This window comes from Heptranchias perlo, chromosome 12 (genome assembly GCF_035084215.1).
Source record: "Heptranchias perlo isolate sHepPer1 chromosome 12, sHepPer1.hap1, whole genome shotgun sequence".
Lineage (NCBI taxonomy): Eukaryota > Metazoa > Chordata > Chondrichthyes > Hexanchiformes > Hexanchidae > Heptranchias > Heptranchias perlo.
Window position 1 is genome coordinate 33,214,481 of NC_090336.1, and position 15,414 is coordinate 33,229,894.

The 15,414-nt window shown below is 40.9% G+C and overlaps 1 protein-coding gene across 2 annotated transcripts in view; it reads left to right on the plus strand.

Annotated features, from left to right (window-relative positions):
* Window positions 1–758: 758 nt before the first annotated feature.
* Window positions 759–15,414, plus strand: part of rras2 (RAS related 2) — a 109,639-nt gene continuing 94,983 nt past the window's right edge. Inside the window, exon 1 of one of the 2 annotated variants that reach the window (XM_067993915.1) lies at window positions 759–1,233. In XM_067993915.1, coding sequence (XP_067850016.1) covers window positions 1,132–1,233 — 102 coding nt within the window. In that variant the 5' untranslated portion in view covers window positions 759–1,131. Of the gene's footprint in view, window positions 1,234–14,923; window positions 15,300–15,414 lie in introns of those variants that run through there. The other variant, XM_067993914.1, reaches the window with a different exon arrangement.

Here is a 15,414-nt window from a genome sequence, read left to right on the forward strand (position 1 = left end):
AGGTGATTCATTACAGATACATTACAGATTTATTACGGGTACATTACATCAATTTGAATTTTACATTCTGCCCGAGGGGGTTTTTCCCTGATTGCAGCCCCTCGGTATACAATGGCGGGAAGGCTCTAAACGGTTGCCTTGGTTACAGTTAGCTTCTGCGCTCTCTGCAAGAAGAGGAAAATCAGCTCCGAACTTGGTTGCTGACCACTATCCAGTGACCACCACCCCCCCCTCCCCAACACCCTGCTGGATTAGGGTGAGGGGGGGGGGGAAACACAGGGATCGCTTTGAGTCAAGCTCGCACCACGAATAAAATGAACTACTGTAAGGAGTCTTACAACACCAGGTGATAGTCCAACAGCTTTATTTTAAATCACAAGCTCCGAAAGCTTGTGATTTAAAATAAAGCTGTTGGACTATCACCTGGTGTTGTCAGACTCCTTACATTTGTCCACCCCAGTCCATCACCGGCATCTCCACATCATCAAAATGAACTACAGTTCGTGCTCTGTCCAACAAGGAGTTAAAACGCTCCCCCCCCACCCCCCCACCCCCCCACACACACACACACACAAGGAGAGGAGAAAATTGTCGCTCGAGGCAAAAATAAAAATCTGGATATTTGCCGCAAAGAAAAAAAACCTGTTGACTTGAATTCTGTGGTGGCGGAGTTCAGGCATTGATTTTTTTTTTGGGGGGGGGGGCTGAAATGAATATTCAGCAGCTCATTTGCATCTTATTATCATTCCCGATGAGCGCCGGCGTTGACCACCATTTGTAGCGGGCGCTCGCAGTCGGAGCTCCCACTCGGTCTTTGACTCGCTCCGAACCTGCTCGGTTCTCCTCGCTGTCGCGCCCACTCCCATCAGTTGCATTGTGTTTTTTTTAAAAAAAGAAAAAATTATATTTTTGTATAATTAAGAAAAGTTTTTCGGCCTTTCGCTGCCGGTGAAGTTTCCACCCCCACCCCCCCCCTCCTCTGCCCCTCCTCTCTCCTGTGCCCGGGCGGGGAGCTGTGTTGTTTCGAGCGTGAGTCGTTGCGGGAGAAACCCCCCCCCCCAAACTCCCCACCCCCCCCAAACTCCCCACCCCCCAGGCTCAGGTCCAAGCCCAGGCCCAGGCCCGGTTACCATGGCAGCCGCTAAGGACGGAGTGGCGCAGGAGAAGTACAAGCTGGTGGTGGTGGGGGGCGGCGGCGTGGGCAAAAGCGCCCTCACCATTCAGTTCATCCAGGTCAGTGCGCATCCCCTTGGGTTATCTTAAACTAATCCAAACCGGGGCTTCGGCCTACTCGTAAGCGGGGTTGGCATGAATCAGGAGGCGAGATTGCCCCGTGCGGTGCGGTGCGAGAGTCGCTGTGCTGTCAGCGCCGCACCTCTTCCCCCCCCCCCCCCCGAGAGGGTGGTGGTGGGGTGGGGGCGGAGGCTGCCGTGCCGGCGGTCGGCTTTCCATGTTCGTTCGGTGCTTTTATTCATTTAATGAACGGTTGTTATTCCGGGTTTCACTGAGTGCGCTGCAGCTGAGCGGCGGGAGGAGAGCTGGGGCTCGGCTGTAATCGTGCACTTTTTCCTCTCCTCTCCTCTTCCCCCCCCCTCTCCTCTCCTCTTCCCCCCCCCTCTCCTCTCCTCTCTCCCCCTCTCCCTCTCCTCTCTCCCCCTCTCCCTCTCCTCTCTCCCCTCCTCTCCCTCGTGTTGGCTCCGGTCCAGTTGGCAGTGTTTTGGGCTCGGGATTGGGCGCTGCAGGATTTTGGCTCAAGCAATAATGTACACAACTTTAGTGAATCAGCGTTTCTTTTCGGCTAGGATTTTTAAAAAAGCCCGTTGTTAGTTAAGATAAAACAGCCCCCCCTTTTTTTAAGGAATAGTTAATTTTTCAAATTAGATTTTGTAATACTACCGGGATCAGTGCCAGTGTCTCTCAGGTTAGATTCCATGTCTCAAGAGTACGATAATTACACTGGGTGGAGATGGAACTGTTGAAACTCTTTTTTTAAAAAAAGATTTGCTATTAAACTAGCCGATCGTGTGGGGTTGACACGAATATCTTCTCACTAGTTTGTATCTTTAATTTTATCTAAGGTCTTGAGAGTTCCCATAATGTTGATGGAAACTGGTACGATAGCCTGTTTGTTTACTCTGGACTGAAACTACTTACTGCTCGAGGATTCTCGCACAAATAACCTCACTCGCAGTGTAAATCTTGATTTTTTTTGTGTGTGGTTAATATGCGACAAGAATATTGTGCGTAGAACCTGGGATTTAAGTACTGTCGTGGTCTGATTAGAAGCAGCTCAGTTCCAACTCTTCATAAATGGTTGCCGTACTTCTGGGGTTTTGATTTGCGAGTTCTCATAAACTGTGACTGGAATGATCATCTCTCACGACTTGCTAGAAGTATATTTCAGTGTTTGAAGAAGGAGCTTGTTTAAATAAAAGGCTCGAGGGGCCAAATGGTTAACGTTCCTTATGTTTCTAAGATGCATTCTGGGCGGCAAGCAAAATACTTTTGAGTGTCTTGTAATTTTGTATCTTGTAGTTTTGTATCGATAACTTGCAACGTATTGTACAATTTAAACAGCTGCTGCATTTCAACCAATGTCTGCTTACAACTGTTAGCGCTCTTGCAGCTGTCACATTAAACCTGTCCCTGACTGCAACCAGCATTCCAGTTCCGTTGCAGAATTTGAATCAGTATTTAGCACTTAATTCGTGAATGTTGTTACACCGTTTGGATACTTTATATACTTCATAGTGTATAATTTGTTAGATGCTAGTTGATCTCTCATAGATTGCTGATCGGTGAGAAAAATTACTGTTGCAGAAGTGTTACAACCAAACTTTTGTCATACTTCAGTGAAGAGTATAAAGAAACAACGGCAGTCATTTGACACAGGAGCCATAATGTCTGTAACCTCTGAGTAACCTTAGGAAACACTTTTGGGGGAAAAAAGAAAACTAGGAATATAACTTGTAGGCAATACCACCGCTGAATCCCCCACCATCAACATCGGGGGGCGGGGGAACACCATTGACCAGAAACTCAACTAGACCAGCCATGTAAATGCTGTGGCTACCAGAGCATGTCAGAGACTATTATTCTGCAGCGATTGGCTCACCTCCTGACTTCCCAAAGCGCCTCCACCACGACAAGGCTCAAATCAGGAATGTAGTGCAGTCGCCTCCACTTGCCTGGATTGGTACATTGTACAGCTGCAACTACCCTCAAGAAGCTCCCTGGAAGGACAAGGACAAGGACAAGGGCATCAGGCGCATGGGAACACTATCACTTCCAAGTTCCCCTCCAAGTCTAGCACCATCCTGACTTCGACATATGATGTTGTTCCTTCATCGTCACTAGGTCAAAATCCTGGAGCTCCCTACCTAACCTATTGGAGTACCAATACCGTACGACTGCAGCGGTACAAGAAAGTGGCTCACCACCACCTCCTCAAGGACAACTAGAAATGGGCAATAAATGTTGGCTTTGTTAGCCAGTGTAAACTTTAACCTTGCCCAGTGCTTACTGACTTAGTATCGTTAAAAGAGCACAGCTGCAGTTCCAGATTAGCAGCAGAAATAATACATTCTGCCTTGTCTTTATAATACAATGGATTATCCAAATAACCATGAGCAGCACCACTACCATGAAATGAAAATATCAATTTGTATCCTCTATGACCCTGATGACACAATTTTGAAGATCTTGTCAGTGTCATTGTTAAGTCATTCGTTGTTTGGTGCACAGTAACCCAGTGACCCTATGACATAAGTTGCCAAAAATTGCTCTTGAAATAAGAGGAGCTCAACAGCGCCCTCAATTTTGGTGGTAAATTGGAGCAAGTTCCAGTGTTTGCCCGTGCCCAGTAAAATATGGAAATCGTGAACTTGCTCCTAGTGGTTCGTTAGTGGCGATATGACAGCTTTGAATTAAAGGGCCATTGCACGCAGCAAACAGAGAAATCATTGAAAAAGCGTAAATTAGTTTAGCTGCCCAGCTGGGAAGTAACTAATTACTCCACCAAACAGGTATGCTTAAAAACACCAGGTCTTAACGGCGTGGTTAATGTTAATGACTGCCAAACAACTAAAAATTAACTTTAAAAAATGTGGAGTCTCATATTACTCCTTATTTTAATAGTTTTTGGTCATTAAAAAAAATTAAAAATGGTACATGGTTGAAAAATCTTGGGCCGGAAAGTGCGCAGAGCAGCGCAGAACGCTCTCCACAGCTCCTGCGAATTTAATTAACGAAAACACTTACTGCGGGTTCCGTGCTGCGAATTGCTTGAATTTGAACTTTAAACAAAATGTGTGCAATCAATCCAGCCTCTTTAAATTGATTAAATTTTTTTTTCTTTGGCTTTTTATGAAAAAGAATTTAACATTTTTATTTACAGTGATATACGGAATACTAACTTTTTTAAATAAATGAAGTCTGCTCGCCTGCTTGAGCGATGCAGGCTGAATCTGTGGGCGTGACTTCCTGACAGATTTTGTGAGCGTGTCATCTCCTCACAGACTTTTCCAGTCACGCAGCAACTCACGCTGCGCAGAGATTGGGTTGATAGTGCACGTTTTGTTTAAAGTTCAAATTCAAGCAATTTGACGTCACGGAGCCTGCAGTAAGTATTTTCATGAATTAAATTTGCAGGCGCTGCGGAGAGTGTTGCCACGCCGCTCTGCACGATTTCTGGCCCAAGATTTTTCAACCATGTACCATGGACAGTTGCAGTGTTGAGAAAAAATGTTAGTGTTCAAAAGCAACGCTTGTCGAATGGTCACTTTTTTTTGTATTTTTTGTATTTATCAATGAGATTGCTGGAAGCTGACACAAAAATTTGGTCAAGTTGCCATTGGTTAATGAGATTGATTGAAAGCAACAGACATTTAAAACAGCAGCAACAACAGTGCCTAAAAAAAAAATCCCAAGGGGTTTCATTCACAGGAGCATTATCAAACAAAGTTTGACACCGAGCCACATAAGATGATTTAGGATAGGTGACCAAAAGCTTGGTCAAAGTAGTAGGTTTTAAGGAGCCTCTTAAAGGAGGAGAGAGGGGTTTAGGGAGTGAGTTCCAGAGCTTCCCGACAGCTGAATACAAGGCCGCCAATGGTGGAGTGATGAAAATTGGGGATGCGCAAAAGGCCAGAATTGGCGGAGCACAGAGGGGCTGGAGAAGGTTACAGAGATAGGGAGGGGTGAGGCCCTGGAGGGATTTGAAAACAAGGATGAGAATTTTAAAATCGAGGTGTTGCTGAACCAGGAGCCAATGTAGGCCAGCGAGCGCAGAAGTGATGGATGAATGGGACTTGGTGCGGTATAGAAGATTCGAGAAATAGAATACATCCGTGACATTAACAACGATTACTGCGATTCAAATCATATGATCTGATTGTTGGAATCTGGCATGAACAGAACTGTCAATCCTGCACCATTATTTTATGAATGTTCTTGAAAATTTACTTATTAACACAGATTATGGATGACAGTTTACAGTTAGTTTTTTTAAATAGAAAAGGTAAGTGCCAAAATACAGAGCTCTTAAGCTGTTGTATTGTTTCTGTCCTTCACGCAGTCACCAGTGTCTGAAGCAGCCATGCTCCCTACTTATTTGGTTTCCATAAATGAATTCTGCTGCACACAAAACAAAATGGGATTGTGTGACAAGATAGTAATTTTACATTTTGGAATGTATTTGGTTATGCCTGGTTTTGGGTAATTCAACTGAGTACATCAATTTTTATCACACATGTACCTCTGCATCCTTGTTTCTTTGACATGAATGAGACGTGACATTTCATTGAGTTGCTTTGACTTTTTTAAATGACTACTGAAATGAAAATACCTGCTCTAAAGTTTAACAGGCAACAGTATCATGTTTTACTGTCATGGTATGTCTATAAAACTATAGTAATTAATACTAACCTTTTGCATTGTCACTTTTTCTGGTGATATTCAAGAGTTGAAATGTTTATTTGGAAGTAATCCTGACAACGTGTTGTATTGCAGCCTTATTTATATTCTGCTGTGATTGGGATACATTTTGGCATCTCATTTGTGGTAAATTCTGTTTTTATTTTAAAAAAATGGTTCCTTGAGAGCTGTAGCTTATATGACTTGTACACAGAGTAGAAATTCCGCTTCTGCACCTACTGGACTGCGATTTCTTCTTGCCCATTCACTTTGATGGAAGGAAAATTGCGTAATGGTAAGCACAGAACTGGAATTTCAACCTCAGTGAGTTTAAGAACTAACTCCTGCAGGTGATTGAACCTTTTGGTGAAAGTGGATTTTGTTAAAATAAAAACTTGGCGACACAAAGCTGGGGTGGAATGTGAGCTGTGTGTGAGAGGATGCAAAGAGGCTCCAATGTGATTTAGACAAGATGGGTGAGTGGGCAAGAACATGGCAGATGCAGTATAAAGTGGATAAATGTGAGGTTATCCACTTTGGTTGTAAAAACAGAAAGGCAGATTATTATCTGACTGGTGATAGATTGGGAATAGGGGAGGTGCAACAAGTCCTTGTACACCAGTCGCTGAAAGCAAGCAATTAGGAAGGCGAATGGTATGTTGGCCTTCATTGCAAGAGGATTTGAGTACAGGAGCAGGGATGTCTTACTGCAGTTGTACAGGGCCTTGGCGAGACCACATGTGGAGTATTGTGTGTAGTTTTGGTCTCCTTATCTGAGGAAGGATGTCCTTGCCATGGAGGGAGTGCAACGAAGGTTTACCAGACTGATTCCTGGGATGGCAGGACTGACGTTTGAGGAGCGATTGGATCGACTAGGCCTGTATTCACTCGAGTTTAGAAGAATGAGTGGTGATCTCATCAAAACATATAAAATTCTGACAGGGCTAGACAGACTGGATGCAGGGAGGATGTTTCCCCTGGCTGGGGGTTCGAGAACGAGGGGTCACAGTCTCAGGATACGGGGTATGCCATTTAGGACTGAGATGAGGAGAAATTTCTTCACTCAGAGGGTGGTGAACTGTGGAATTCTCTACCACAGAATGCAGTGGAGGCCAAAGTCATTAGATGTATTCAAGAAGGAGATAGATATATTTCTTAATGCTAAAGGGATCAAGGTTATATGGGGGAAAAAACGGGAACAGGGTACCGAGTTAGTCGATCAGCCATGATCGTTTTGAATGGCGGAGCAGGCCCAAAGGGCCGAATGGCCTACTCTTGCTCCTATTTTCTATGTTTCTGTGTTGGCATTGAAAGCAGATTGACTGACTGAAAACAGTTTTCAGTCATTGTTTATAAAATACAGAAACATAGTACAACATTTAAGTCATTCTTTGATTCACTTCAATTTTATGTGCAAAATTAATGATGGTGAATTGATGCTTTTTGACGATGCAGTACATTATGCAACGCTGAGTTCAATTAAACGTTGAAGGCTCAGTTATAAACCTTTTAAACTACAAATAGTTAGACTTGAACTATAATGCTTTACTGCAAAAACTTTAATAGATTACATGGATTAAAGAGCAATCCTTGTGTTCCTGCCAGGTACTAGATTGAACTCTGAGGCTGAAGGTCTTCGGTTTCTCGTAAATGCAGTTTCACCCTTTCAAATATTTATCCTCGGTGCTGGTTATCCCTACATATTCTCCTTCAACTAGTATAGTGGTAAGGTCTGAGTCTTAGAGTTACTTAGTTGAGTGCTTTGCTGAACCCACCAAAAGGGGCTTGTTATTGATTTAGAAACTAAATTATATTGTGTGTAATATTTTGGGTGCAAAATCTGTGCATACACATTAACATTTCATTGAATCAAAATTAGTTGATTTTATTTGTGATGTAACTCCATTTCCTTGGAGTTTTGATGCTCTATTTCTGAAAGTTGTTCACAGCGTATCAGAATAATGAGCATGAATGAACTTGCATTTATATAGCACCTTTTGTGACCTCAGGATGTCCCAAAGCACTTCACAGCTAATGATGAACTTTTGAAGTGCATTCACTGTTGTGATGTAGGAAACGCGGCAGCCTATTGCACATAGCAAGGTCCCACGAACAGCAACGAGATAATAACCAGATAATCTGTTTGTGATACTGGTTGAGGGACGTTTTGGTTAAATTGAAAGCAGCTGCTTTCATTCCAGTACTGCTTATGCTCCACTTTCTCAATTCAGAAATGTACGCCAGAGAAATCTGTGCTTTTAAACTGAATAAAGATCAGGTTGTAAGTTTGTGATCTTTGTGGGTAGAACTGAGTGGCTGTGGTGGGAACTCAGTCTCGGAGAAAATATTGCTGTGCTTGAAAATTGCTGCAAAACAAGAATACTTTAAAAGTCTCCAGTAGTGATTTTAAAAAAAATATATAAAAAATTGAAGAGTAGTTTTATGTATTTGGCGATCAGTCTAGTAAGCAAATAAATCTGGGGAAAAGCATTTTTAAAATTGACATTCCGTATAACTGATCAAGACCAAGAAGTAATTCATTGGAGGGAGAAGTGGGAAGGCAATCTGAAATTAGGCAGTAGACAGGGGGACAGCTCTTTGATACTATACAGTTTGTTTATGGTCCAAAATCATAGCTGTGGTTGAAAGTCGAATCACAAGTATTACCTCAAAAGATAATGTGACAAAGCACTTGTACTGTTTTTTTATTTGAAGCTTTCTTCACGATTGTGCATTTTTATTGCTGAATGATATTTTTCACTTTTTAAAGCAGTCTATTATTAGCCAGCAATAGACCATATTTCCTAATTTCTAATTCCAAGGTTTATCTATTCTAATTTATTGGTTCTATTGGTGCTGTCTGATGTTGCCAGTCTGATACTTGGGTTGTGTTTGAGAATCCCAATGGAAAATCCATTTTTCAAGTCCAACTGCAATAATATTAACTTTGGTAATCTGATTGCTCAACTGTGTGGTTACTTTCCATCTTGCCTGTACCCCTTGTTCCCCTGAAAATGGTGACTTTTAAAGGGATAGTTCCGTGGTTGGGAGATTTCTAGTATCTTGCTGAAGTACACATTCTTCATATGAGGGCCTGGGAAATTAATAATAGGCCATTTACCATGAGGAAAGGTGGCATTGCAACCCAGCCCAATTCTTTCTTTGTGCGATATCCACATATATGCACTTCCATTATGGTCACTGGAGCAATTGGTATCAGGAACCCTGGCTTATTTTTCCGCTTCCTGGTTCAGGAAGGCTGAAGCCAATTTGAGATGCAGATATTTTTAATACTTCCACTTAATATTTGTTTCTCAAAAAAGACCCGAATGTGGTATAGTCATGTAATCTCGTTGCAGCCATGTATTTTAGATTTCTCTGGACACATGAAATCTGATCTCCTTCCTATTTTGAAGCATCTAAGTTATCAAGGTAGGCAAAAAGAGCTGTGACTCTGCACTTTAGAGAAGTGTAGGCTGGGGGGTGATTTGATCGAGGTTAATCAGATAATAAAGGGTGTTCGAGTAGACAGTTAGTTCCAACCAAGTAGGTTAGGGAGGAGCATGGGTCACAATTTTTAAGTTGTGTATGGCCAGATGTTATGAGGTGATTCTTTTCTCAGACAGTAGTGGACTTCTGGAACAGGCTATGGCATTGAGATATTTGCAAACTGATTTTTGTCCATTTCCTTGTGAGTTAGTTTATCAAGTTTGTTTAGGAGTAGCTTATTGCGGTGGACGCTGATTCGCTGAATTCCTTCAAGCGAAGGCAGGACCTGATTCTGGCTGGGGTGGAGTTCATCTTGTACAAAAGATAGGTACTACGTAGCATTATCAGGACCAGAGTGATCTCCTGGACTAGTTTCGATAACTTAAGGGGGCCGGAGAGGAATTTCCTCAGCTTTTTTTATCTGGTTTTTTGCTTCTCCCAGGAGATCACATGGTTTCGGGTGGGGTTGGGGGTGTGTATATTGTGATGCACAAGGCATCACGATTGTGTGGGACAGGCTGGATGGACCTGATCGTCATTGTTATATGTCGTAACTGCAGATTAAAATTATGTTCAATCATAGGATGTAGTTATTTCAAAATGAATGGGAATCAAAACATTATTGTATCAAATTTGTGTTTGTCAAAATTCTGCACAGATATTTTGGTTTTTTTGAATTTAAATGTTCTAAATTTTCATTTCACTGCAATAGCCTAATTAACACTTGCACAACCTCCAACTGCACCATGAAGACCAAACCACAAGGGACCATGACCCGTTTTTTACCACATGCGCTCTTCACCCATTTTTTAGCAGATATAAATAGTACATTATGGAGTCCAGTGGAGCATTATTTTATGCCCCATTCACAGCACTAACCACAAATTGATTGCAACTTCATCAAGTTAGCCCACTCGTGGGAGATAAATTGTATTCCTTAAATCATATATTTTCTATATCCATGCCTGAAAAACATTAAAAGGAACCAAGAACTGGGAATGTTTAATTGGTGTATTGGTCACAGTAGACTTTTTTTTCCATTAGTAAACATGTTAATACTGTCCAAGCTTGCTCTGAAAAGGCCCGAAGTGCCTTTAGAGATTAGTTTATTTGCCTCTGGAGTAATCGAAGTGCGAGTTTGAATTTATATTTGAACAAGTAAACTAGGAACAAAAACTGAAAATGTTGGAAATACTCAGGCAGCATTTGGAGAAGGAACAGTATGGCGTTCATTAAACGGAAGGCTATCACAGATGAACAGCATTTAAAAAGGAACAGAACATGATGGTGTCTTCTCTATATATCTTGGGGAGACCAAACCCAGATTAGTTGACTGCTTTTCCAAGCACCTCTGTCCTGTCCAAGTGGATCTTCCAAGCTCCATGTCAATTACCAATTGAATTCCTCATCCCACTCCCACGCTGATCTCTCTACATTATTCCAATAAAGGTCAACACAAGCTTGAAAAACAGCACCTTGTCTTTCTAATAGGCATTTTGCAACCATTTAGCCGTAATATTTATTTTAACCAGATCTTAGCTGTACGTCCAACTTTCTTTTAAGCAAAGGTACTGGTGATGTGGTGCTGACCCTCCATTGGAACACTGTGCTGGTGGGGTGGTCTGCAACCTTGGGCTGCTTTTTTCATCTCCTCGGCTCCTGGACTGCTGCAGCCTGCTCAGCCTTGCCAATTTTCTGTGCTTCCATATCTGCCTGCCTCATCCCCCACCTCCTTCAGCTATTCACACTGTCTTGTAAATGACTTTAATTTCTGTCATGTCTCATGCTATTATCAGTTCTGTCATTTAACAATCTCCTGTTTTCCACCGAAGCATTTGACAGGTTATTTTATTTCCTTTTGTGTGCCTATGTATGTGCTTTTCCTTCCCGCTTCCTTTTGTTCTGTTTCTTTTTAAATGCTGTTCATCTGTAATCCTGCAATTTTGATGAAGGGTTCACATTCAAAATGTTAATTATTTTATTCACTGTGATTAATTGAGTTGAATTTTTAAAGAAATCAGTGTATGGATAAAAAAATTATGTGATGAATATATATGGATTTTCAAGAACATAGGTCAATGGATGTATTTCAGATTGGTAAGATACAGGTAGTGGCTATAGAGATCTGTGCATGGACCTTTTTTGTTTGTATAGAAATGATGTGGACATAGGTATGAGAACAATGATACTGAATTTTTCAAGATGATACAATGGCAAACTGGGGAAGAATGCAAGAGTTTGCAGGAAGACATGAACAGGTTAGTGAAGTGGGCAGACAAGTGGCAAAAGTAGACATGTGAAGTTCATTTTGGGGATAAACAGGGAACAGAGATCCAGCAGTGTGGATACATAGATCTTTAAAGGTGGAATGCAGATAGAAAAGTTCATTTAAATAGACAGGCTGATGGGATTCTGGGTTTTCTGCATGGGGCTATTGGATATAAAAGCAATGAAGTAATTATTTGTACAAGGCAGCCGTTAGGCCACAGTTGGAGCAATGCATACAATTCTGGACACCCATTATAGGATGGCCAATAGAGGCATGAAAAGAGTACAGATAAGATATAATCGAATCATAGCAGGAAAAAGAAGTTATACTTGGGAAGAATGGCTTGAAAAGTTGTGTTTTTCACAGAACAAAAAAGTTGAAGGGGGTTCTAATGGGGGTTTTAAAAATTATGAATAGTTTTGAGAGTTTAAATAATGAATGGCAAATCGGTAACAAGGCGGGCATTGATTATCACAAGAAGAAAATTATTAGTAGAAGAACGAAGTGAGAAGTTGAAAAAATGTTTTCACTAAAAAGATTATTGGAATCGGAAATGCTTTGTTTCACTTGGCTATTGAGCCAGCAACTAGAAGGTCAGCTAAAAGGGAATTGAATAAGAATTTGAAAAGGAAGAATATGAACAGTATGGATAAAGGGCAGGAATAAGGAATTGTAGTGGTGAGCTCCAGTTGAAAAGTTAACTTGCACAAGTGCAATGAGTAGAATAGCTTCTTTCTTTGCTGTGAATTCTGTGATAAATGTTTGGGCTATATTCAGTTGCTCAAGAGAATCATGTCCATTTGTACTGGACAAACTGTCAGTGGCCTGGGCAGATGTATGTTGGATTAAGTAGACATGGGCTATAATTTAAATACAAATCTTTTCTGTAAGTGTGTTATGTTGAGCCATTTTGAAGCAATTCTTTAATATTAAACCTTATGCATGACGGGCATATTTTCAATGGAGCAGTCATGCAATTCACAACCAAGATAGTTTAATACTCAGTTCAAAATATTATAGCCACTTTTGTATAATAATTATGGGGTGGGGGAAGTACAATGTCATAATCTGAGTTTATAAAATTCATATTTGATCATTCATATCTTCCAGTTGTAACAACCTGTTTGCTGGTAGACCTTTTCTGGAATCTGAACCAAAAGTGCTATTGTGATGGCAGAAATCTAGGGATTTGGTTTTACATGCAACAGTTTTTCGTCTTCACAGCTTTGTTATTGGATATCATGTGATTTTGGTAATGTGATTCAACTAGATTTGTTGAGGCATTTTTCCAAATGAATGCTTTTATAAATTTTTGATGTCTCCTTATGTCATACACAATTCACTGTCAGGGGTAAAGAGATAACCATCACTCAGGCTCTGCCAGAGCTGCCTTAAATGACTTGCTCTTTATTCTTTTTCATCTGTGCAAAAGCAATAATTTTTTCACATTCCCCTCCTGATTTTAGTTTACTTGGGGGGAAGGGATGGGGTGGCGTAAGGTGAATTGTGGCCGTACCCTCTGTCCTACACTTCGTGTTACCTGCAGTACTAATGTATTTTTTATATCAATATCAATATGAGATGATGTTGGAGTACCCAGATCAACTTCAGTGCAGCCAGATGTATAAAGCTTCCTTTACTCTGATATAACGACATGCCATATTTATTGCATCAGGCAGAATTTTTGGATTTCTGACACCAACTAACTTTATGATATCCCTAAGTGAAAGTGCCAGATCAGAGTGCCATGAAGATTGATGTATGTTTACCATACTAGCTGTTCAGTTCTAGGAACTAGCTTTGACTGAAAACTATCAGTATGCTCATTTTGTAAAATTTGAGTGCTGCAGGTTGGGATAGTCTCGTGTTGCCAATGCCTCCCTTGGTTGACCTCTAAGGACGCTGGTGGTTTGTCCCACTCTGCTTTATTGCCACCAAATGAGGGATGCTGGAAAACTTGTGTTCTTTGGGTGCTGTTTATTAGTAAATAGTTGTTAGAACAGTTATAATGTGTCAACACGCTGGAATGGAAGAATAAACACCTGATGAAAGCACAAATCTCATGTAGTGCTTTTAATTAACTTTTATCATAGATTCCAGTTTAGAAGTTCAGTGTTCATAACAATGATCCATCTGGAGAGCTGAAGTAATGGCAAAAGATTTGTTGTCAAGGATACAGAAGAAATCTGGCAGTCAGGGTTAAATATATTAATGTGTGAGACTTAATTGGCCCTGGTTCTCGCGTACATCAGTTACTCTTTTGAGTTGAAATGACAGGAAAAAACACTTCCCTTAAGTACTTGACTCCAGCAGCTTACTGTCTGAACAGTGACAAGGCAGCAAGTCATTACTGGGTTTGGCCCAGTATTAACCTCAGGCATTGCTCCCCTCTACTTGGAAGAACATGAACACTTCATGGGAAGTATAATTTTGGGATATCTTGGAACTGACTAAAGTGACTATTGGCAAATCTTTTTGTAATTTTTCTTTGTCATTCATTTAACTTAATTGTTGGGTATCGGTTTAAAAAGTTGATGTTAACCAATTAGTAAAGTCTGTGATATATCACATATGATATAGCTTGTGTGAATATGGGATGTTCCACAGAGCACTTATAAAACTTGTGGGATAGATATATGGAATGGCAAGTAAAATGCATTTACAGTTTTTAGGATTGAGGGGATTTAATAGCAATATGATTAGAAAAGTTTTTTGGAAGGAGTGAGGAGACGTGAACAAAAAGTAATGCACAAAAACAATGTGGTTAAAGATAATACAGTGCAGGTGCCAGCATAGACTACTGCTTTGGAGAGTAATATTTTGAAATGTAAAGATGCGGCAACGACATGCACACTTAGATGTGGTAATTCTGGCAGTTGACAACTGGTGCAGTTGGTAATTGATGCCAGATGTTGAAGTAATACTGTTTAAACCAGTGTTGTATTTTTATGTTGTGCTGCCCAATACTAGTATTTTGAAATTTAAAAGTTGGCTGTTAAGGCGAATTACAATTATCAAATGGACCGCACTAACTGTGTAGTAACTTTTTTTGTTTTGAATTGCAATTTTGGATGAAAATTCTGAAATTGTAGTTTACCTAATGGCTCAGCTTGTCCCTTTTTATCATTTGGTATTCTGCTGAATTAAACAAACCAACTTCCCCGATTCAGTACATTAAATTGAGTTACCTGATCCTGGTCACAGCGATAGTAAGGGTGCTATAGATAGGCTGCAGGGGTAAGGATGGAGGTCTTTCTCATACGTGTTCTCATTAGTCACAGTTCTGTTTGTTGACTTGAAATGACATGGATACCAGAATTGCATTTCTGTATGCACCATTTTTGAGTAAGCAGTATTTTCTTCCCAAAAGATAATGACTCAGAACTTGCTCTGGGTGGCGATCCAACTGTGCTCGCCGCTCCGTGGATTTATACTAACCCACTGACTTAAGCGGCTGCACGTCCTCTAATAAGAAGTGGAGAAGATCCCAGTGTTGGCTCCAGTGAAGCTCGGACCCATGTTAAAAGCGAGAGGATCGCTCTCTCCACTCGGCCAATCAGATTGCAGCATTTTTGACAAGCTGTGGAGAATTTCTGCAAGCTGGAATGTCAAATCCAGGAAACGAAAGGTACAACAAAAAAATCATTTGTAAAAAGAGTTATCGACAGCGAAAAGAAGAGAGGGTAAGAAATAATCAGATCAAAAAACTATTAAAATAAGGAGTAATGAGACTGCACTTTTTA